The sequence below is a fragment of the Rattus norvegicus genome, chromosome 2, assembly GCF_021556685.1.
Source record: "Rattus norvegicus strain SHRSP/BbbUtx chromosome 2, alternate assembly SHRSP_T2T, whole genome shotgun sequence".
Classification (NCBI taxonomy): Eukaryota; Metazoa; Chordata; class Mammalia; order Rodentia; family Muridae; genus Rattus; species Rattus norvegicus.
The window spans coordinates 226,191,745-226,215,351 of record NC_141535.1 but is presented as its reverse complement, the minus strand read 5'-3'; the positions used below and the strand labels follow the sequence as shown (position 1 = coordinate 226,215,351).

At 42.4% G+C, this 23,607-nt stretch overlaps 1 protein-coding gene across 2 annotated transcripts in view; it reads right to left on the bottom strand.

The window, feature by feature from the left end:
- The window catches only part of Manba (mannosidase beta), a 98,431-nt gene that overhangs the window by 34,005 nt on the left and 40,819 nt on the right, over nucleotides 1-23,607 (bottom strand). Inside the window, 5 exon segments of one of the 2 annotated variants that reach the window (NM_001031655.2) lie at nucleotides 370-588; nucleotides 1,932-2,099; nucleotides 2,978-3,064; nucleotides 4,529-4,646; nucleotides 8,068-8,219. In NM_001031655.2, coding sequence (NP_001026825.1) covers nucleotides 370-588; nucleotides 1,932-2,099; nucleotides 2,978-3,064; nucleotides 4,529-4,646; nucleotides 8,068-8,219 — 744 coding nt within the window. 2 annotated transcript variants of the gene reach the window in all.

Below are 23,607 nucleotides of genomic sequence, written 5' to 3'. Positions count from 1 at the left end.
TGTCCTCTGACCACCACACACATGTGGCAAGAGTAAACTAGATGGATGGATGGATGGATGGATGGATGGATGGATGAGCAGATGGATGGATGGATGAGCAGACAGATGGACAGACAGACATACAGAAAAATGTTTTTAGTTTTCATGTACAATTATAAGTCAAGCTTAAGTTTCCATGGGCTTCCATTTAAGTCCTGAAGGCACACAATTAAAAGCACACTGGAAAATTATCCATTCAAAAGGCAGTTGTACCATTTTTATCTCCTCAGACATTAAGGCAGGATTCTTCTCGTTCATCTTCTTCCAGAGCTATCAACGAGATAAGAACCCACTGTCTACTGTTGTTAATCGGGAAAACTCAAGGCTTACCTTTTGTAGTGTGCTGAAGGAAGGCCAGGACTGGTAGCCATATTCAGACACTAATCGAGCTTTTGGAAAGACCTTCCAGTCCCAGCAGTCACTGAAATAGTCGTAAAAATGCATGTCGCCATACTGGGTGCTATAAGGGTCCTTAGAGATCCAGCCTTCCGTCATGGTTTTGACCCCATTGGTTGGGCTGGATGCAATGAACGGACGACTCCTATCTTCCTGGACATGGGAATAAAGTGATTTTAAGGTTAATATGCTAATTTGGCAAGGTGCAAACAGTTAACTTCTTAAAAAAAAAAAATACCATCAATTCCTAGAAAGATCAGATCACTGAGAGGAAGTTAGCAGGGCGGTTACCACTCTTCCTGTCAACACTGTCTTGCTCAGGTTTGCTGTCCTTCCTTCAGTCCTGAGCACCTGAGCCCATGGCTTACAGCACCTACTCTCAATGCTTTCAGCCATGGTTTGCCCCCTTTCTTACCCCACAGGTATGTCGTCTCACAATGTGTCCTGACTTTGGCACTATTGACTTTAGGGTTAATAGTGTAGAGGAGCATTTCATGCTAGGACTCTCTTGTCAGGAAGGCATTAGGCAGCATCTCTAGCTTAAATCACCTGCTAGGTGGGGCGAGCGTTTGTTTGCTCCTGCCACATGTGTGAAGTGGTCAGAGGACATATCTTCAAGCCATGACAAATTTTCCCTAGGGACAAAATTGCTGTATTTCAGGGTCCTACGTTAAAAACGAAAGCTATTGAGTCAGAAATACTTGGGTTTAAAACTCAACTCAAAATCTTACTGGTTTGGGGTGGGTCTCAACCTCAGGAATCTTATCTGAAAAGAGAAGAAAATTCTAGATCATGATCTTAGATGTTTGCTTAGAGTAGATGAACCACTAGCAGCTAATCCTAACAATTATGTCTCGATGGAGACAATAATAGTAATTACCTAGAATTCAACACTATCCGTTTTCAAGAAACTCCGTAAACATCATGACTGAGAATCAAGTCGTCTGTGACGTTTGAGACAAAGAGTCATAAGAGCTCCTAAGAGTTAGTCCCTCTTTCTAACTCAGTTTTAGAACTTGAGATATGGGCACTAAGCAAATTGCCCAAGATTGTGTAGATAGTACACTGGGAAGCATGCACGCTTTATCACTCTACTGTCAAATTTAAATCCCCAGGCATTAAAATCAAATTGTTACATTGATCAAATTTGAAAAAGAAATATTCTTAACTAATGAGCCATTTCTCCAGCTCGTAACCACCTGCAACTCCGGTTCCAGGGATCCAATGCCCTCCATGGGCACCAGCCAAGCACCTGGCGCAGGCGCACATGCACGCGCGCACACACACACACTGTAGCTGTCTTCAGACACACCAGAAGAGGGCACCAGATCCCATTACAGATGGTTGTGAGTCACCATGTGGTTGCTGGGATTTGAACTCAGGACCTCTGGAAAAGCAGTCAATGCTCTTAACCGCTGAGCCATCTCTCCAGCCCCGAGACCTATGCATTTCAAAAGCACATTCTTAAAATCTACTGCCCCCAAACCATTACCCACCGATAAGACAATCTCCCTGATGGTTTTCACGTAGAGGGTCACATAGTCGTTGATGTAAGTCCCCAGGTCCCTGGGGTTTACATGGAACCAGTTCACCCTGAGAGCCACTTCATTCTCATTATTACCACTCCAGATGATGACGGAGGGGTGAGACTTCAGTCTCCTGACCTGAAACGTAAGAAAACATGAAACCATTTCCCCATACCTACCACAGAAGAACTCAGTGCTCTAATGATTAATAAAATTGCAAGCATGCGTTTCCACGTAGACGTTCTTGCCCACCTGATACCTCACACAATGGCTGCTCAGGCTTTCTGGTAATACCATCTTAATAGCTCTCTGAAAGACGGGGGGGGGGGGGGGACATCGTTCAGTCTGTTAAGTCATTCATTCGTTCTATTTAAGCGTGAAAACCTGAGTTCTATCCCCAGCACCCCTGTCAAAAACCGTGGGCAGGGGTGGAACACATTTGTAATTGTGGAGTTGGGGAGGCAGAGAAAGGAGACTCTCAGGGATCACTCACTGGCTGGCCAGCCTAGCCCAACCCATGGTTCTCAGGTCCCAGTGAGTGGAACAAACAAACAAAAACAAGCAAATCTTTTAAATAAATGAACAGGTAATAACTGACAAGGCATGTGTGAAATGCGAAACCACTCATGGACTCAAGAGTCACATTAAATCTTTGTCCTGAGCTACACTGGTATCCATTTGCTGAGGAAAACTCCAGGAGCAGCAGGACTGGGGAAGGGATGGATGTGTGGTTTGGACGTGTTACACGGAGATGCCCACTAGACCTCTGACCACACCACCAAGCAGCAGTTGGGTACAAGAATGAGGGATGCATCAGAGACTGGAAGACTGGGAATGAGTCCAGGAGTTCTCAGCAAGGAATCGTGACCTGGATAAATCACTCAGGAAACGAATCACCAGACTGCAGCTTTCTCGGAGGAGTTAGTAGGAAACACCAAAAAGAAATGAGTGTTTTAGCAAAAGAAAAAAAAATAAGATGTATTCCTTTTCTTTTTGGAGGTGTGACAATAACATACCTGGTAAGTGACTTCTTTTCTCACTGACTCTAGGAAGCCTGGCTCAGTTGGATAGAGGGCACTGGCAAACATGAAGTCCTGCCACACCTACAGGACCAAAGAAAAGGCAGTGTCATCGCACAGAAAGCAAGACTGCATTCTCACTTAAGGGATTATCTTTTAAATTAAGGAAAAGCAAGTTCTGCAAAAGCGCCCACCTGGGTATCTCTGTGGAGGAAAGATACCCACGCACTGCAGGTTTTTTGAGGGTTGCACAAGAAATGTTTAGAAGATTGTTAAGCAAGCAGGAAAGAGGGGACCCGGATGCTGAGCCCAGTGTGGCCTTGGTGGGGACAGAGTGACAGGGCTCCTGCCCCTGGTACAGGGCCCTGGTGTGTTCCTCCACGAATGACAATGGCTGCTGTGGGCATAAGGTTTGTTTGTATAATAATGCACACATTTCACATTCCTCTGAGGAACGTTCTCTGGGTTAATGTTAATGACTCCATGAGAATTAGAAATAGCAGGAGTGGAGAGGCGTCAGTGTGGCTAATGTCTCAGCCACACTGGTAATGGTAAACACTGGGACCTTCAGGACCACCCTTAAGGCGATGGAAAAGAGCTCTAAATACATGAGTTTAAAATACATATAATTTCTCAGCTATGCAAAATATAAGGCTGCAATATGAATTATGGGGGCTTCATGAATCTAAAGGAACAAAGGAGTGAGCCAGCTTGTCAGAAGGATGCAAAGTCAGTCAGATTCCTGAGTTCAAGGTCAGCCTAGGACACAGGGAAGTAAGGACCAGGTGTAGTAGAAATGGTAATTTCTGGACCGGGTCCCACCCTACTAGCTTAACAATGGCACACAGATCTCTGAATCCTTTTTGCAAAGTTACGAAAAAAAAACAAATGTATGCTTGCAGTCTCTAGAGAATCAAAGGGCGAGGTTCACAGGACGCTCATTCACAAGATAATCAAAAGGAAACTTGGAGTAAATGACTGGACTGATATGTAAAATAAAAAGCTAAGGCTATGCTCTGCAGGAGGCCAGCTATTCAGAGAATTTTTTAGGATAAAAAGAGAACTTCTTAGAAAGCCCACGCTGGCACAGGCACACACACAAGTCCATTCTCCAGAGATAATTAGGGACAGAGGCATCTTCTTGCTTAGTCCTCCTCATTGCAAAACTTGTATACTAAGAACATCCTTTCTTTGGTTAACTTTATCATTTTTGTTTCTCTCCAGAGTTCATCAGAGGTCCTTTAGTCACTTAATTTGTTTTATTATGTATACCCACATGTCACGGGAGAAATTGTGAAGAAAGTGTATATAGACATTTGATTAGTTATAACTCACCTGCAATGGCTATAATTTTAAAGCAGTAAAGAATTCTCGTTTTTGTTAGCAACTACAGTTCATTTATTCCTTGGCCAAAGTTAATAAATAAACAAACAATGGAACATGCTCCTTGCTCTGAGAGAGGGTTTTAAGGCGTAATAAAATCAACCCACAACCCCAGAGTGGGGAGGGGTCACCTGTAGGTACATGGAGACGGCATCACAAGCTCACCATTATTCCAAGTTCGTCACACAGTGCATAGAATTCATCCTGCTCGTAGATGCCACCCCCCCACACGCGCAGAGTGTTCATGTTAGCATCCACGGCGGACTGGAGAAGGAGCTGCAGCCTGTAGAAGGAGTGGCGAGAACAAATGCTAACTCAGACGTTGGGGAACATTACCCAATTTTTCAAATCTGTTAAGGGAATTAACCACTTCAACATCAAAATGATTTTGCTGTAATCAACGCCAAAGACACTGGGGTAGAATGACACAGAGATTCATAATCACAATGAACTGAAAAATCTCTGTATGATTTCCTCGTTATATGAATTGTCGGTAACTTTACACTATTTCTTAAAATATATTTTTATTTTATATTCCTTTTTTAAGGATTTACTTTATGTATGAGGACAGCGTTGCTGTTTTCAGACACACCAGAACAGGGCACCGGATCCCATTACAGATGGTTGTGGTTGCTGGGATTTGAACTCAGGACCTCTGGAAGAAGAGTCAGTGCTCTTAACCCCTGAGCCATCTCTCCAGCCCTTTATATTCTGACCTACAGGAAAATGCAGCCCACGGCCAGGGAAACGGCTTAGAAAGCACTTGATGCAGAAGCATGAGGACCTGGATTTGATTCTGAAAGGAAAATTATACAGATTTAAGGTTTAAAAATATGAAGTTAAAAGAAAATTCAGACTCAGGACTAAACACTGTGAAAAGCAAGTCCAGGCAGCCCTGCCCTGCCGCTAGGACTAACAGACCATAAAGATAAAGAAAAGGAATGCAGGAACCTGCCTGAGTTAGCAGGACTGACGCCCCTAGCTCCTAAAATCCTGTACGCTCCAGTCAATACGTACTCTCCTGCTGTGCTGTAATCTCACTGCCATGTTTAAATGAGCCAATCACTTATAGCCGCGCCAGAAATTAGCCAATCGTGTGTAACCGCGCCAAACCCCCTAGCTTTCCCTATATAAACCCCTGACTTTTGAGTTTCGGGGTCGATTCCTCTGTCTCCTGTGTGAGATACGTGTCGACCCGGGATCCCGCTAAGACCCGGGATCTCGTTAATAAAAGCTACCTCTTGCTGTTACATCAAGAATGGCTACTCGTGATTCCTGGGGGCACCCCACCCCGCGATCGGAGCGAGAGACGCAGTTCCCCGTTTTGGGGTACGCTCTTTCAATTCCAAACATTCATGTAAAATGCGGCATGTGCAGGCTGCCCCTCAGCATGGGCACGTAACTGTAGCCTACCCCTCAGCAATGGGCACGTGACTGTAGCCCATCGGTAAGCCCCAGGTTCAGTGAGAGATCTTGCCTCAGAAGGTAGGGTGGAAAGTGACTGATTAAGATACCCATATCAACCTCTAGCCTTCACATATGTGTACATGACACTGAACATATAACATACACCAAAGAACAGTACAGTATAAACACGCCACATACATGAATGTATACTAATTTTTACATTCTAATTTCAACGCCTTCGAAGACCACTTGTAGCCATCTTCCAGATAAAGAGCTTTCACGTGTTTTGCTTTGCTTTGTAAGTTTTCTTGTGTGTGTATTTAAGACACGCATGGCATTGTAGGACAGCTGTTGATAATAGAAAGGTTACTACTGAAGTGGAGTAACAGAGCCATCACTTTGAATTATCTATCTCCCTTTGGCTTTGTGCATAAGAAAATGGTCTTACCCGGAATCCTCAAGTCCTCATGGTGTCCCTCAGATCTCCAGACTTGTTCTCCAGGCATATTGACTATTTTGTGTGCTCTTCTTATATTTTAACATTCCCCTCCCACCAAGACATTTGTTTAGTTCCTTAGTGAAATTTTAAAAAAAATGAGTGGGTGGCTGAGTGGGTAAAGTGTTTGCTGCACAAGCATGAACCCGAGTTCAAGTCCCCAACCCCCACACAAAGCTGGGTATTCTAGCGCACAACTGTAATTCCAGGGCTCCTACAGCAAGATGGGTGGTAGAAACAGAATCCCTGGATGCTCGTGGGATAGACAGCCTGTCACAAATGTAAGATGAGTAAGATGAGCGGTCAGGATTGACACCCAAGGCAAACCTATATGTTGCATAGTTTTCTGTCAACTTGACCCAAGTTAAAGTTGTCAGAGAGGAGGGAGCTGTAATTAAGAAAATGCTGTTATAGGGGTGGGGGATTTAGCTCAGCGGTAGAGCGCTTGCCTAGCGAGCGCAAGGCCCTGGGTTCGGTCCCCAGCTCCTGGGGAAAAAAAAAAGAAAGAAAATGCTGTTATAAGCTGAGAGGTCTGTAGGGCATTTTCTTAATTAGTGGTTGATATAGAAAGGCCCAGCCCATTGTGGGCAGTGCCATCCCTGAGTTGGTGGTCCTAGGTGCTATAAGGAAGCAGGCTGAGCAAGCCATGGAGAGGAGGCCAGTAAGCAGCACCCCTCCATGGCCTCTGCCTCAGTTCCTGCATCCAGGTTCCTGCCCTGACTTCAGAGATGAACAGGGCTATGAAAAGACAAACCAGGGCTGGAGAGCTGGCTCAGCAGTTAAGAGCACTGGCTGCTCTTCCAGAGGTCCTGAGTTCAATTCCCAGCAACCACATGGTGGCTCACAACCATCTGTATGGGAGCTGATGCCCTCTTCTGGTGTGTCTGAAGACAGCTACAGTGTACTCATATATATAAAATAAATAAGAATCTTAAAAAAAGAAAGAAAGAAAAGAAAAGACAAACCAAATAAATTCTTTCCTCCCCATATTGCTTTTGGTCATGGTGTCATGGTGTCAGGGATGTGGCATACGTGTGATTCCACATGTATACACATGAACATGGACATGTGCACACAAACACACACATATCATACACAAAAAATATTTTTAAGTGAAATAATATTTTAAAATAATATTTTATTTAAGTAATAAATATTCAATACTTTAAAATCTTTAATAGGATATTTTAAGTAAAATAATATTTAAATAAAAAATAAATGTAGGCCCTTATCCCTTAAAACCATGCTCAAAAGAATTTAATGTATTTTTTGAAGAACAACAAGCTGGATTTAAATTTTCTCTGAGACTAATTAGTCTAACTATCAATGTGTCACTTTTTTATATACAATGGTTTTCTTTTTTAAGAATTATTCATTTATTTTATGTATATAAGTACACGGTAGCTATCTTTAGACACACCAGAAGAGGGCATTTGGTCCCATTACAAATGGCTGTGACCCACCATGTAGTTGCTGGGAACTGAACTCAGGACCTCTGGAAGAGCAGTCAGTGTTCTTAACAACTGAGCCATCTCTCCAGCCTACAATGGTTTTCTAAAAGATATGGATAACATATCTTTAACAATCTCAGACTAGTTATCTGTAAAACTGTATCTCAAGAGGGAGAATGAACAGTTAAGCATGATTTTGTCCATCCTGAAATTCCTGTCATACTCTCAAGCTATTCTAGCCTCGGGTCCTTCGGCTGAGATTAAAGAAAAAGACATATGAGTCACTTGACCTTTGACCTCAATGGCATTGCAGAGACGGAAGAGTGACAGGGAAAGAAGCCAGTACTCACAGTTCAGAAGTGACTTTGTCTTGGAATGAGTCAGCTGGGATCCAGTTTGAGCCTTTCAGAAATATAGGAAGCCCATTAATTTTGAAGTAGAAACTCAGACCAGGAGACCCTGTTATAGGTTCTTCTATAAGTTGCACTGTTCTGAAATAAACCTGTGGTGGAAAGAAATAAACATCAAATGGAAACTTAAAGGCCTAAGCAAACTGGTGCTTTGCAAAGGGAAGTGGGGAGGTGGGAAGATGGCTCACAAGTATGAGAACCCAAGTTCAGATCTCCAGCGCCCGCCCAGCTAGATGTGACCATTCCCTTCGGTGGACGCAGTGATGAGAGGGGTGGAGCCAGGGCCATCTCTGGGGCTGCTGACCAGACAACCTGCTGAGGAAGCAGTGAGCTCCAGGTTCTGTGAGAGATTCTGTCTCACGGGAACAAAGTGGATAGAAATAGAGGAACACACTGGAATCCTCCCCTGACCTCAACATACGCATGCATGGGTGTGCACATCTGCATACATCTGTATGCACACACACATACACACACACACACACACATCAGACACACACACAGAGAGAGAGAGAGAGAGAGAGAGAGAGAGAGAGAGAGAAAGAGAATCTTTTTTTTTTTTTTGTTCTTTTTTTCGGAGCTGGGGACCGAACCCAGGGCCTTGTGCTTCCTAGGTAAGCGCTCTACCACTGAGCTAAATCCCCAGCCCCGAGATAATCTTTAAAAGGGGAAGTTTGATGGTTTGATTATTTAAAAGAGATGTACTTTGTGTGTACATCCCATGCTCATGCACCCATGCATGAGAGAGAGAGAGAGAGAGAGAGACAGAGAGACAGAGAGACAGAGAGACAGAGAGACAGAGAGAGACAGAGAGAACAGAGCTCTCATAGCCAGAGAGAGTGTATAGCATCTCCTGGGAGAGCAAGAGAGAGGCAGAGAGAACAAGCTATACTGCTTCCCTGCTACGCTGGAAGCTGATACACACTGATCCTGGACCACTCTATACAGGCTGTCCCCCGGGAAAGCCCGCACAACAAGAATGTCTCTGTTCATCCAAATCTGCTTCGTTGGCACACCAAAGTGACTCAGGGAATAAAGGCACACTTGTCTGCCAGTCTGAAGACCCAACTTTGAACCTGGGACCCCACATGATGGGAAGAGTCCCACAAGTTGTCTGCTGACCTACATATGTATTCACACACATACACACTAAATAAATGTGACTTTAAAAAGAAAACTGCACTCTCGCCAGCTATAAACTAGACCAAGGACTGAATGACATGGTCCATGCTAGTAAAGCCTACTCTTGAACCAGAATGAAACACTTCTCAAGTTTTAAAAATGATTAATAAATTGGTCACCTATCTCATGTAAGGGAAGGGGCTACCATGCTCCCATTTTCACTCCCTTCCTTGCCTTTATATTGATGACATAAGAAAGGGACTAACATCATAAAAGGACAGAATACCTGGACGAGGACAGTAGACATCTCCACAAAATCTACCCTTCTGCTGTAGACATGAAGAGATCACTTGATATTTTTTTATAATTTTTTTATTTTATTTTATCCATATAGCTGGGTTTTTTTTAAGATTTATTTATTTTATGTGTGAGTACACTGTCGCTGTCTTCAGACACACCAGAAGAGGGCATCAGTTCTCATTACAGATGGTTGTGAGCCACCATGTAGTTGCTTGGATTTGAACTCAGAACCTCTGGAAGAGCAGTCAGTGCTCTTAACCACTGAGCCACCTCTCCAGCCCATGTATGGCTGTTTTTGCTTGCATGTATGTGTCCCCGCCAGCGGGGACCCAGTTATTCAGGGTCCTGAAGAGGCTTTCTACCTGTGGGCCAAAATGGGGGTGAAGAGAAGAAGGAGACCAAGCAAAAGTTCTGTTGTCAAGGTCTCGTTTATTTTAAGGCTTTCAGGTAGGGGGAGTGTCCTTTGTGAAACACAGAAGAGGGGGAGGTGAGGATATAGGTAGTGATAGCTGGAGGTAAAGAGGTCAGGCAGTAGCCGATGAGTTCAGGCGGTGGAGACACCGGGTGTAGACTGAGGAGATAACTGGTATCTGCTCGAGCTGAGGCATCCCTTGAATGTTATCTTCCTGTGCCGTAAATTCATGGGAGAGGCCTCTGTCCAACAATCTTAAGACTTATGGCAGTCATCTTAGGGGTGAATATCTGTGGCCAAACAGCCCAGAGTCACCTAGCCACTTTGAGCCATGCAGTCAAAAAGCGGCTAGGCCCAAATCCAATATGGCTCTGTACATGTATGTATGTCTGTGTACTATATGTGTACCTGATGCCCATGAAGTTAGAATAGGGCACCAGATCCCTGGAACAGGAGTTATGACTGGTTGAGAACCACCTGTTAGGAACGGAACATGGTCTTCTGCAAGAACACCCAGTGGCCTTAACCACTGAACTGTCTCTCCAGCCCACAGAGGGCAGGCACTTTATGATGAAACCTAGGACAGAGGTATCTCGGGGTGACATCCTGTGGTCCAAGTAAAACTGTGACATTTGCCTCCTCCTCTCTCGCTATGTGGAAAGATAGTGGGACTTTCCCGAGACAGGTGACTAGGATGATGTCATCAACAACAGAAATAGATACTGGATGCATGCCCTGAGTGATCTGTATCTAAGGTAGAGGTTGGAAGTGTAAAAAATGGTTCTATTGTTATTGCTGGTAATTTTTTGTTTGCTTGTTTTTGTTGCTGTTGCTGCTGTTCCTTGTCTATCTGGTTGGTTGGATGGTTGGTTAGTTGGTTGGTTGGATGGTTGGATGGATGGTTGGTTGGTTGGTTGGTTGGTTGGTTGGTTGGTTGATTGGTTGGTTGGTTGGTTGGTTGGTTGGTTGGTTGGTTGGATGGTTGGTTGGATGGTTGGTTGGATGGTTGGTTGATTGGTTGGTTGGTTGGTTGGTTTTTTATGACAAAGTCTTACGATAAAGCTCTGGCTGGCCTGGAACTCACTCTGTAGACCAGGCTGACCTCAAACTCACAGAGAGCCACCAACCTCTGCCTTGTAAGTACTGGGAGTAAAGGTGCGTTCCACTACTCCTGGCTTAAAAGCAAGTTTAATAGACTAATTTAGGCAGGGTCTGGTGGCATGTGTCTCAGTTCACATATTCTGGGAGGCAGAGGCAGACATGCCTATGAGTTTAAGGCCAGCTGGGCCTACATCGTAAGTTCTAGACCAGCCAGAACTACAGAATAAAAAGTGTTTCAAAGAGAAATAATAGCAAAAGAGATTAATTTACAGGCTGGGAGTGATTTTGTACACCCATAGCCCCAGCACTCAGGAAGTAGAGATAGGAGGAGAGGGAGTTCAAGAGCAGCCTGGAATATATAGTGAGACTAGACCTCATGTTAGAAAAACAAAACTGAAACTCAGTTTGTTCTCTATAGCTTTCCTGAGAGCCTGCTGGCTATCAGTGGCCATCTGTTCTGAATTTGGTAACCTTTCTATTGCTCAATACATCCTCTTTTTGAACCCTAATGTTTTCCCAGAAACCTACACAAAAATATAAAGACTAAGTTGTATTCATTAATTTGGTTTGCAGTGATATTTGGATGTTTAAGTTTTAAATTATCATTTTCATTATCATTAAAACTCTCTTTAGAGTTTAATAATATTTTGGCTCATTCTAAAAGAACACTTATAATGTATTTTCTTACTCCAAAGATGAATTGTAAAAAGATGTATTGTAATCATTTACTGTAAAGATAAACTGTGATCAGAAGGCTTAAATTCTCAGGCCGTGGGTGTGGCTCCATTGGAAGCCTGCCTAGCATCCAGAAAGCCCTGGGTTGGATTCCTGTGTCTCCTAAAGCTAGGCATGGTGACACATTCTACGATTCCAGAACTCAGGAGGTGGAGGCAGTGGTAACAGAAGTTAAAGGTCATCCTTCTCTACATACCAAGTTTGAGACCAGACTGGGTTACAAGCAACGGGTTCTAACAAACGGAACATTTCAATTCTCAACATAGAAACTTGAAACTGACAGATAAGAGAAACTGGGTATAATTATAAACAAGAAATGAGATTTTGATAAAGGGCATATTTCCCTTGACTTTTCAGAAGTCAATAATTTATTATACTTAATGCAAATGTAACACCTTTTAAAAAATATTTATGGGGTATTCCTCCTTTGGGAGTTCTTTCTCACTTTTCCTTTATAAATCTTTTCACTGTTTAAAAGTAAATAAGTAGGTAGACAGGTAGGTGGATGATAGATAGATAGATAGATAGATAGATAGATAGATAGATAGATAGATGATAGATAGATGATAGATAGTTGATAGATGATAGGTAGCTAGATAGATGATAGATAGATAGATAGATAGATAGATAGATAGATAGATAGATAGATAGATAGATAATTCTGGGGGCTGGGGAGATGGCTCAGTGGGTTACGTGCATGTCATATCATCATGAAGATTTGAAATTGAATCCCCAGCATCTATGTAAAGAATATGGCCATACACCCCTGTAATCTCAGCATGTGCATATAATCCTAGAATTGGGAAAGTAGAGACAGGAGGATCCCTGGGCTGACTCGAAGTTTAGTGAGATACTTTGTCTGAAAGACATCAGTGATGAAAAACACCTTCTATCAACCTCTGGCCTCTACACACATGAGTGTATTATGCAGTGGCATGAGCATGCATACACACACAAACACACACACACACACACACACACACACACACACTCACACACAAGCACGTATTCATATATACACCACACATGCACAAAAGTGTTATGGTACAGTTGTGTCATTTTATGGCTAGTTATTCATAGTATAAAGAAGTAGAAATCATGGGTTCGGTCCCCAGCTCCAGAAAAAAAAAGAAAGAAAAAGGAGAAATCAAATATTTAAAGCATAGACATAGTAAGCCCTTACAAAGCCAAGGACTGGTTAACCTTCACCAACCAAACACCAAGACTGCATCAAAGTTGTTAGAGGGTGGACATGCTGCACTGGCTGGAGTCGTGTATATTAGCTGAGAAAGAAGCAAGCAGCTGGTGCTACTGTACACCTACAAGAAGAAACAACAGTGAAAGAAATCACAGCCTCTCGGCAATGACAGAGGAGCCGGGTAATTAAAAGATTTAGCTGCGAGAGACAGAACAGGTGGACAGGTTGTCTGCAGATACTAGGCTTTAGAAATGGGTCACTCTCTGGGTGCTAATGGACCTGTATTTTGCTCTACTCCCTTGTTGTTGGATTAATATGTCAAAGACAATCTACCATAAAAAATTGCTGGCACCAAAGTGTGAAGAGTATTGAACTAGTCAAAGGACAAGGTGATATGTGGCCCTTAGAGTAACCTATCGATTCTGTGCTAACATCTGCACAGATGTTGCAAGAGTAGACATAGGTGACACTGAGCTGCCTTAGTAGGAATCCCAGCAGTACCTCTAAACGGCCCTGGGGATCACTGTTCTGTTTACCACCATCTAATAGCAAGGAAAAAAAATAACAAATTCACACGAGAAAATCCCTGGCAAAACAGAAAATAAATTAACTTTATAAGCCCCTGGGGTGGATTGAATGAGAATGCCCTCCATGGGCTCACATGTTTGAGGGTGTGGTCCCTACTTGTTGGAACTGTTTGGGAAGGTTTCAAAAGCCTAGGCTAATCAATCAATCTATCTATCTATCTATCTATCTATCTATCTACTATCTATCATCTATCTACCTCTGTCTCTCTCCAACTTTCAAATAAGTTGTAAGCCCCAGGTACTGCTCCAGCATCATGCCAACCAGCCTGCTGCCCTACACGCTGATGGTCATGCACTGACTCTCTGAAACTGTAAGGAAGCTCCCAACTAAATGGTTTCTTTTACGAGTTGTATTGTCAAGGTCTCTTCACAGCAATAGAAAAGTAACTAAGAGAAACCCTAAAGCTGAGTACGTATCATTTCAATATTCATGAGACAAAATGGAGAACATAACCAGAACACCACACCAACAATGTCCTGAGGGGAGAGCCCCGAGCCAGCCCCTGAGCAGTGAGCTGAGCTAACCATCTAGCTCGGGATGTACATTTATTCAACTGACCAATTGACTAACAATCACAGCTACACGGCCTTGAGGCCTCTTCTTAAAAGTAAATGAAGTAGAAAAACCCCTTGGGAGAGAGACCTCACCGCCTGGTCAGGTGGGCACTCCTGAGGCTGCAGAGCGGAGGAGACCACCAACACTGCCCAACACTGCCCACATCCCTGGCCCAAGAGGAAACTGTATAAGGCCTCTGGGTTCCCGTAGGGGAGGGCCCAGGAGCGGCAGGACCCCTGCGCCTGAGACACCACCAGAACCTGAAGGAAACAGACCGGATAAACAGTTCTCTGCACCCAAATCCGGTGGGAGGGAGAGCTAAACCTACAGAGAGGCAGACACGCCTGGGAAACCAGAAGAGACTGCACTCTGCGCACATCCAGACGCCAGAGGAAAACACCAAACGCCATCTGGAACCCTGGTGCACAGAGGCTCCCGGAAAGAGCGGCGCAGATCTCCTCGGTTGCTGCCGCCGCGGAGAGGACTTAGGCAGTACCCCACGAGCACACTTGAGCCTCGGAACCTCAGGTAGGACCAACTTTTCCCCTGCAAGTGACCTGCCTGGTGAACTCAAGACACAGGCCCACAGGAACAGCTAAAGACCTGTAGAGAGGAAAAACTACAAGCCCGAAAGCAGAACACTCTGTCCCCATAACTGGCTGAAAGAAAACAGGAAAACAGGTCTACAGCACTCCTGACACACAGGCTTATAGGACAGTCTAGCTACTGTCAGAAATAGCAGAACAAAGTAACACTAGAGATAATCTGATGGCAGGAGGCAAGCGCAGGAACCCAAGCAACAGAAACCAAGACTACATGGCATCATCGGAGCCCAATTCTCCCACCAAAATAAACATGGAATATCCAAACACACCAGAAAAGCAAGATCTAGTTTCAAAATCGTATTTGATCATGATGCTAGAGGCCTTCAAGAAAGACGTGAAGAACTCCCTTAGAGAACAAGTAGAAGCCTACAGAGAAGAATCGCAAAAATGCCTGAAAGAATTCCAGGAAAACACAATCAAACAGTTGAAGGAATTAAAAATGGAAATAGAAGCAATCAAGAAAGAACACATGGGGGGCTGGAGAGATGGCTCAGCGGTTAAGAGCACCCGACTGCTCTTCCAGAGGTCACGAGTTCAATTCCCAGCAACCACATGGTGGCTCACAACCATCTGTAAAGAGTTCTGATGCCCTCTTCTGGTGTATCTGAAGACAGCTACAGTGTACTTATATATAATAAATAAAATAAATCTTAAAAAAAAAAAAAAAAAAAAAAAAAAAAAAAAGAACACATGGAAACAACCCTGGATATAGAAAATCAAAAGAAGAGACAAGGAGCTGTAGATAGAAGCCTCACCAACAGAATACAAGAGATGGAAGAGAGAATCTCGGGAGCAGAAGATATCCTAGAAATCATTGACTCAACTGTCAAAGATAATGTAAAGCGGAAAAAGCTACTGGTCCAAAACATACAGGAAATCCAGGACTCAATGAGAAGATCAAACCTAAGGATAATAGGTATAGAAGAGAGTGAAGACTCCCAGCTCAAAGGACCAGTAAATATCTTCAACAAAATCATAGAAGAAAACTTCCCTAACCTAAAAAAAGAGATACCCATAGGCATACAAGAAGCCGACAGAACTCCAAATAGATTGGACCAGAAAAGAAACACCTCCCGTCACATAATTGTCAAAACACCAAACGCACAAAATAAAGAAAGAATATTAAAAGCAGTAAGGGAAAAAGGTCAAGTAACATATAAAGGCAGACCTATCAGAATCACACCAGACTTTTCGCCAGAAACTATGAAGGCCAGAAGATCCTGGACAGATGTCATACAGACCCTAAGAGAACACAAATGCCAGCCCAGGTTACTGTATCCTGCAAAACTCTCAATTAACATAGATGGAGAAACCAAGATATTCCATGACAAAACCAAATTTACACAATATCTTTCTACAAATCCAGCACTACAAAGGATAATAAATGGTAAAGCCCAACATAAGGAGGCAAGCTATACCCTAGAAGAAGCAAGAAACTAATCGTCTTGGCAACAAAACAAAGAGAAGAAAAGCACACAAACATAACCTCACATCCAAATATGAATATAACAGGAAGCAATAATCACTATTCCTTAATATCTCTCAACATCAATGGCCTCAACTCCCCAATAAAAAGACATAGATTAACAAACTGGATACTCAACGAGGACCCTGCATTCTGCTGCCTACAGGAAACACACCTCAGAGACAAAGACAGACACTACCTCAGGGTGAAAGGCTGGAAAACAACTTTCCAAGCAAATGGTCAGAAGAAGCAAGCTGGAGTAGCCATTCTAATAGCAAATAAAATCAATTTTCAATTAAAAGTCATCAAAAAAGATAAGGAAGGACACTTCATATTCATCAAAGGAAAAATCAACCAAGATGAACTCTCAATCCTAAATATCTATGCCCCAAATACAAGGGCACCTACATACGTAAAAGAAACCTTACTAAAGCTCAAAACACACATTGCACCTCACACAATAATAGTAGGAGATTTCAACACCCCACTCTCATCAATGGACAGATCATGGAAACAGAAATTACACAGAGACGTAGACAGACTAAGAGAAGTCATGAGCCAAATGGACTTAACAGATATTTATAGAACATTCTATCCTAAAGCAAAAGGATATACCTTCTTCTCAGCTCCTCATGGTACTTTCTCCAAAATTGACCATATAGTTGGTCAAAAAACGGGCCTCAACAGGTACAGAAAGATAGAAATAATCCCAAGCGTGCTATCAGACCACCACGGCCTAAAACTGGTCTTCAATAACAATAAGGGAAGAATGCCCACATATACGTGGAAATTGAACAATGCTCTACTCAATGATAACCTAGTCAAGGAAGAAATAAAGAAAGAAATTAAAAACTTTTTAGAATTTAATGAAAATGAAGGTACAACATACCCAAACTTATGGGACACAATGAAAGCTGTGCTAAGAGGAAAACTCATAGCGCTGAGTGCCTGCAGAAAGAAACAGGAAAGAGCATATGTCAGCAGCTTGACAGCACACCTAAAAGCTCTAGAACAAAAAGAAGCAAATACACCCAGGAGGAGTAGAAGACAGGAAATAATCAAACTCAGAGCTGAAATCAACCTAGTAGAAACAAAAAGGACCATAGAAAGAATCAACAGAACCAAAAGTTGGTTCTTTGAGAAAATCAACAAGATAGATAAACCCTTAGCCAGACTAACGAGAGGACCCAGAGAGTGTGTCCAAATTAACAAAATCAGAAATGAAAAGGGAGACATAACTACAGATTCAGAGGAAATTCAAAAAATCATCAGATCTTACTATAAAAGCCTATATTCAACAAAACTTGAAAATCTACAGTAAATGGACAATTTCCTAGACAAATATCAGGTACCGAAGTTAAATCAGGAACAGATAAACCAGTTAAACAACCCCATAACTCCTAAGGAAATAGAAGCAGTCATTAAAGGTCTCCCAACCAAAAAGAGCCCAGGTCCAGACGGGTTTAGTGCAGAATTCTATCAAACCTTCATAGAAGACCTCATACCAATATTATCCAAACTATTCCACAAAATTGAAACAGATGGATCACTCCCGAATTCCTTCTATGAAGCCACAATTACTCTTATACCTAAACCACACAAAGACCCAACAAAGAAAGAGAACTTCAGACCAATTTCCCTTATGAATATCGACGCAAAAATACTCAATAAAATTCTGGCAAACCGAATTCAAGAGCACATCAAAACAATCATCCACCATGATCAAGTAGGCTTCATCCCAGGCATGCAGGGATGGTTTAATATACGGAAAACCATCAACGTGATCCATTATATAAACAAACTGAAAGAACAAAACCACATGATTATTTCACTAGATGCTGAGAAAGCATTTGACAAAATTCAACACCCCTTCATGATAAAAGTCCTGGAAAGAATAGGAATTCAAGGCCCATACCTAAACATAGTAAAAGCCATATACAGCAAACCAGTTGCTAACATTAAACTAAATGGAGAGAAACTTGAAGCAATCCCACTAAAATCAGGGACTAGACAAGGCTGCCCACTCTCTCCCTACTTATTCAACATAGTTCTTGAAGTTCTAGCCAGAGCAATCAGACAACAAAAGGAGGTCAAGGGGATACAGATCGGAAAAGAAGAAGTCAAAATATCACTATTTGCAGATGATATGATAGTTTATTTAAGTGATCCCAAAAGTTCCACCAGAGAACTACTAAAGCTGATAAACAACTTCAGCAAAGTGGCTGGGTATAAAATTAACTCAAATAAATCAGTAGCCTTCCTCTACACAAAAGAGAAACAAGCCGAGAAAGAAATTAGGGAAACGACACCCTTCATAATAGACCCAAATAATATAAAGTACCTCGGTGTGACTTTAACCAAGCAAGTAAAAGATCTGTACAATAAGAACTTCAAGACACTGAAGAAAGAAATTGAAGAAGACCTCAGAAGATGGAAAGATCTCCCATGCTCATGGATTGGCAGGATTAATATAGTAAAAATGGCCATTTTACCAAAAGCGATCTACAGATTCAATGCAATCCCCATCAAAATACCAATCCAATTCTTCAAAGAGTTAGACAGAACAATTTGCAAATTCATCTGGAATAACAAAAAACCCAGGATAGCTAAAACTATCCTCAACAATAAAAGGACTTCAGGGGGAATCACTATCCCTGAACTCAAGCAGTATTACAGAGCAATAGTGATAAAAACTGCATGGTATTGGTACAGAGACAGACAGATAGACCAATGGAATAGAATTGAAGACCCAGAAATGAACCCACACACCTATGGTCACTTGATTTTTGACAAAGGAGCCAAAACCATCCAATGGAAAAAAGATAGCATTTTCAGCAAATGGTGCTGGTTCAACTGGAGGGCAACATGTAGAAGAATGCAGATCGATCCATGCTTATCACCCTGTACAAAGCTTAAGTCCAAGTGGATCAAGGACCTCCACATCAAACCAGACACACTCAAACTAATAGAAGAAAAACTAGGGAAGCATCTGGAACACATGGGCACTGGAAAAAATTTCCTGAACAAAACACCAATGGCTTATGCTCTAAGATCAAGAATCGACAAATGGGATCTCATAAAACTGCAAAGCTTCTGTAAGGCAAAGGACACTGTGGTTAGGACAAAACGGCAACCAACAGATTGGGAAAAGATCTTTACCAATCCTACAACAGATAGAGGCCTTATAGCCAAAATATACAAAGAACTCAAGAATTTAGACCGCAGGGAAACAAATAACCCTATTAAAAAATGGGGTTCAGAGCTAAACAAAGAATTCACAGCTGAGGAATCCCGAATGGCTGAGAAACACCTAAAGAAATGTTCAACATCTTTAGTCATAAGGGAAATGCAAATCAAAACAACCCTGAGATTTCACCTCACACCAGTGCGATTGGCTAAGATCAAAAACTCAGGTGACAGCAGATGCTGGCGAGGATGCGGAGAAAGAGGAACACTCCTCCATTGTTGGTGGGATTGCAGACTGGTACAACCATTCTGGAAATCAGTCTGGAGGTTCCTCAGAAAATTGGACATTGAACTGCCTGAGGATCCAGCTATACCTCTCTTGGGCATATACCCAAAAGATGCCCCAACATATACAAAAGGCACGTGCTCCACTATGTTCATCGCAGCCTTATTTATAATAGCCAGAAGCTGGAAAGAACCCAGATGCCCTTCAACAGAGGAATGGATACAGAAAATATGGTACATCTACACAATGGAATATTACTCAGCTATCAAAAACAACGGCTTTATGAAATTCGTAGGCAAATGGTTGGAACTGGAAAATATCATCCTGAGTGAGCTAACCCAAACACAGAAAGACATACATGGTATGCACTCACTGATAAGTGGCTGTTAGCCCAAATGCTTGAATTACCCTAGATGCCTAGAACAAATGAAACTCGAGACGGATGATCAAAATGTGAATGCTTCACTCCTTCTCTAAAAGGGGAACAAGAATACCCTTGGCAGGGAAGAGAGAGGCAAAGATTAAAACAGAGACTGAAGGAACTCCCATTCAGAGCCTGCCCCACATGTGGCCCATACATATACAGCCACCCAATTAGACAAGATGGATGAAGCAAAGAAGTGGAGACCGACAGGAGCCGGATGTAGATCTCTCCTGAGAGACACAGCCAGAATACAGCAAATACAGAGGCGAATGCCAGCAGCAAACCACTAAACTGAGAATAGGACCCCCGTTGAAGGAATCAGAGAAAGAACTGGAAGAGCTTGAAGGGGCTCGAGACCCCATATGTACAACAATGCCAAGCAACCAGAGCTTCCAGGGACTAAGCCACTACCTAAAGACTATGCATGGACTGACCCTGGGCTCTGACCTCATAGGTAGCAATGAATATCCTAGTAAGAGCACCAGTGGAAGGGGAAGCCCTGGGTCCTGCTAAGACTGAACCCCCAGTGAACTAGACTGTTGGGGGGAGGGCGGCAATGGGGGGATGGTTGGGAGGGGAACACCCATAAGGAAGGGGAGCGGGGAGGGGGATGTTTACCCGGAAACCAAAGAATTATTATTACGTATTAAATAAATTAAAAAAAATTAAAAAAAAATTTTAAAAAAAGTAAATGAAGTATACATGGTCAACGTCTGAGGTCAATAATAAGATTCAAGAGAAATACAAGGCTAAAGAAGACTGTGCCCACCACCTTGGGCTTAAGAGCATCCAATACTTAACACACATCTCAGATGACACCCATGAAGACACCAAGCATGTGAATGTGCTATCACGGGTGGAAATGTTCCAACTTTGGGAAGATTCATAACCCTCAGGAAAGCAGTGCTTTTCAAATAGCCCATGTGGTCCATTACTTTATCACACATGGGTAGACCCCATTGTAAACAAAGGCCAGGGAGGGTTCTAAAAACAGAATCAAGAGGGCATTGAAATGCCTTTAATTCACAATCTAACTAACTTTAAGAAACTAACTCTTAGTAGTTTTACTTTTTTAAATTCTTGTTTTGTTTTTAATTTTTAGTTTTGTGTGCGTGTCTGTGTCTGAGTGGGGGGGTATGTGTAAGTAAGTGCAAACACCCAAAGGGGCCAGTTGAGGTCATCAGATCCTCCGGAGCTATCCACGATGCTAGAAACCAAACCAGGGTCCCTTCTCACAGCCCCAGGAGCCAGCACTTGTTAAACTCTAATGTGACATCTACAACTATCTGAAAAGACTACTCATGTCATCCCTCCCTTTCCAGCTAAACATGAATGATATATAAAATATATATATTATCTTTGTTCCAAAACAACACTGCAAACTGCTTATATGCAGATGTATTTGGAACTTCATCCTCCTCATAAAATATTAGACACTTGCAAGCATGAAAAATGATGTTATTATTCACTCCCAAATTTTTATTTCCTAACTCTATTATTTTTTGCAATACCAGTCAATGGGCCTTTAGAAGTTTATACCCTAAAGTTCTGATGGTGACTTCAAATGAATAAGTAAATTACCTAATTCTCAGCTTCAATGCTTAACATACTAAACTGTGGCCCTCAGAAACATATGCATAGCATAACGTTTAATATTTTTTGAAAGTATAAAGTAGTTCTATGTCAAAAATAAAATTGGGAATGACTAATGTAGAGAAATGAATTGTTTCTTACCATCTATCAATATTACAAATAGTATTGACTATAAAACACCTTTTAATTTTTTTTTCCTGTGAAGAATTATCTCGACCTTGCCCCCAACCTCTGGAGCACAACCCTCCAGCAAGCGTGAAAGGGTGCCTCAAAGTACCCAAGAACCTTTGAGGAAGAGGTTCTCAACCTGTAGGTCGAGACCCCTTGGAGGGTCAAATGACCTTGTCACAGGGATCATCTGAGACCAACAGAAAATAGATATTTACATTACGATTCACAACAGTAGCAAGTTACAGTTGTGAAGTAATTTTATGGCTGGGGGTCACCACAGCATGAGGAACTTTATTAAAAGGTCATAGCATTGGGTGGCTTGAGAATCACGGCTCTGGGTGGAAGCCACAGTTACCAGTCAGTCACCTTGCTCTGGCACTTAGATAGCTTAAAGGCCAGAGACCTCAGGATGAATGTCAGTGTCATCACGTTCTCTGGAAGCCTTGACTGGCAGCCCAAAAGCCTTCTACAACAGGTATTTTATTTCCCAGGATTCAATGGCCTTTGAAAACAGCTTTTGAAAAAGATCCCTGAGCAATATACATTTGTATTCAGAGTAAAGGCATCATCCGCTGATGGGACAAAAGAATTTTTTCTTTCTTTTTTATTAGATATACTTCTTTACTTACATTTCAAATGCTACTCCCCTTCCTGGTTTCCTGTCCATTAAGCCCCATCCCCTCCCCTCCCCTTCCCTCACACAGGTATTCCCTCCATACATCCCCCTTACTGACCCCTCCCCATATTCCCCTGCACTGGGGGGTCCAACCTTGGCAGGACCAAGGGCTTCCCCTTCCACTGGTGCCCTAACAAGGCTATTCTCTGCTTCCTATGCAGTTGGAGCCCTGGGTCAGTTCATGTATAGTCTCTCGGTAGTGGTTTAGTCCCTGGAAGCTCTGGTTGGTTGGCATTGTTGTTCTTATGGGGTTACAAGTTCCTTCAACTCTTTCAATACTTCCTCTAATTCCCCTGGGACAAAAGAATTTTAAATTTTAAACAGCCCCAAGAAGTAGATACTATAAAAGTAGGGGAGGGGTACAAATATTAAAAAACAAAAACAAAAACAAAAACAAACTTGAAGAAATGTAAAATCAAGCAGTTTAGATTTTTAAATGATTTTTTAAAAGATTTATTTGTTTATTTATTATATATAACTACACTGTTGCTATTTTCAGACACACCAGAAAAGGACATCAGATCTCATTACAGATGGTTGTGAGTCACCATGTTATTGCTGGGATTTGAACTCAGGACCTCTGGAAGAGCAGTCAGTAACCACTGAGCCATCTCTCCAGCCCCTAAATGATTTATTTTCTTTTTTAAGATGTATGTTATTTTTATTTCAGGACAGTGAGTGGTGGGCACTGTGTGAGTGCCAACCAAGGCCTGAAGAGGGTATCTATCTGATCCCTTGGAGGTAGTTACAGGGGTTTACAGGCTGCCCAAAGTGGGTGCTGGGAACCAAACTCAGGTCCTCTAGCAGCAAGCACTTCTAAGCCACTGAGCCAAGCCCCAATTTTAAAATCCTTAGCATTCAAATGTTTCTATCTCTTCTTTATGATTCTATAAACTCATCACGTGATCAGTTAAATTCATACAGCAGTTAAATTCAATTCATAAAAAATCTTTTTATTTTGCTGTTTTGTCTTTTGAGGCAAGGTCTCACAAAGCCCCAGGCTGGCCTTGACCTCACTATATAGCCAAGGCTCGCCTTGATCTCCTCTTGATCCCCCTGCCTC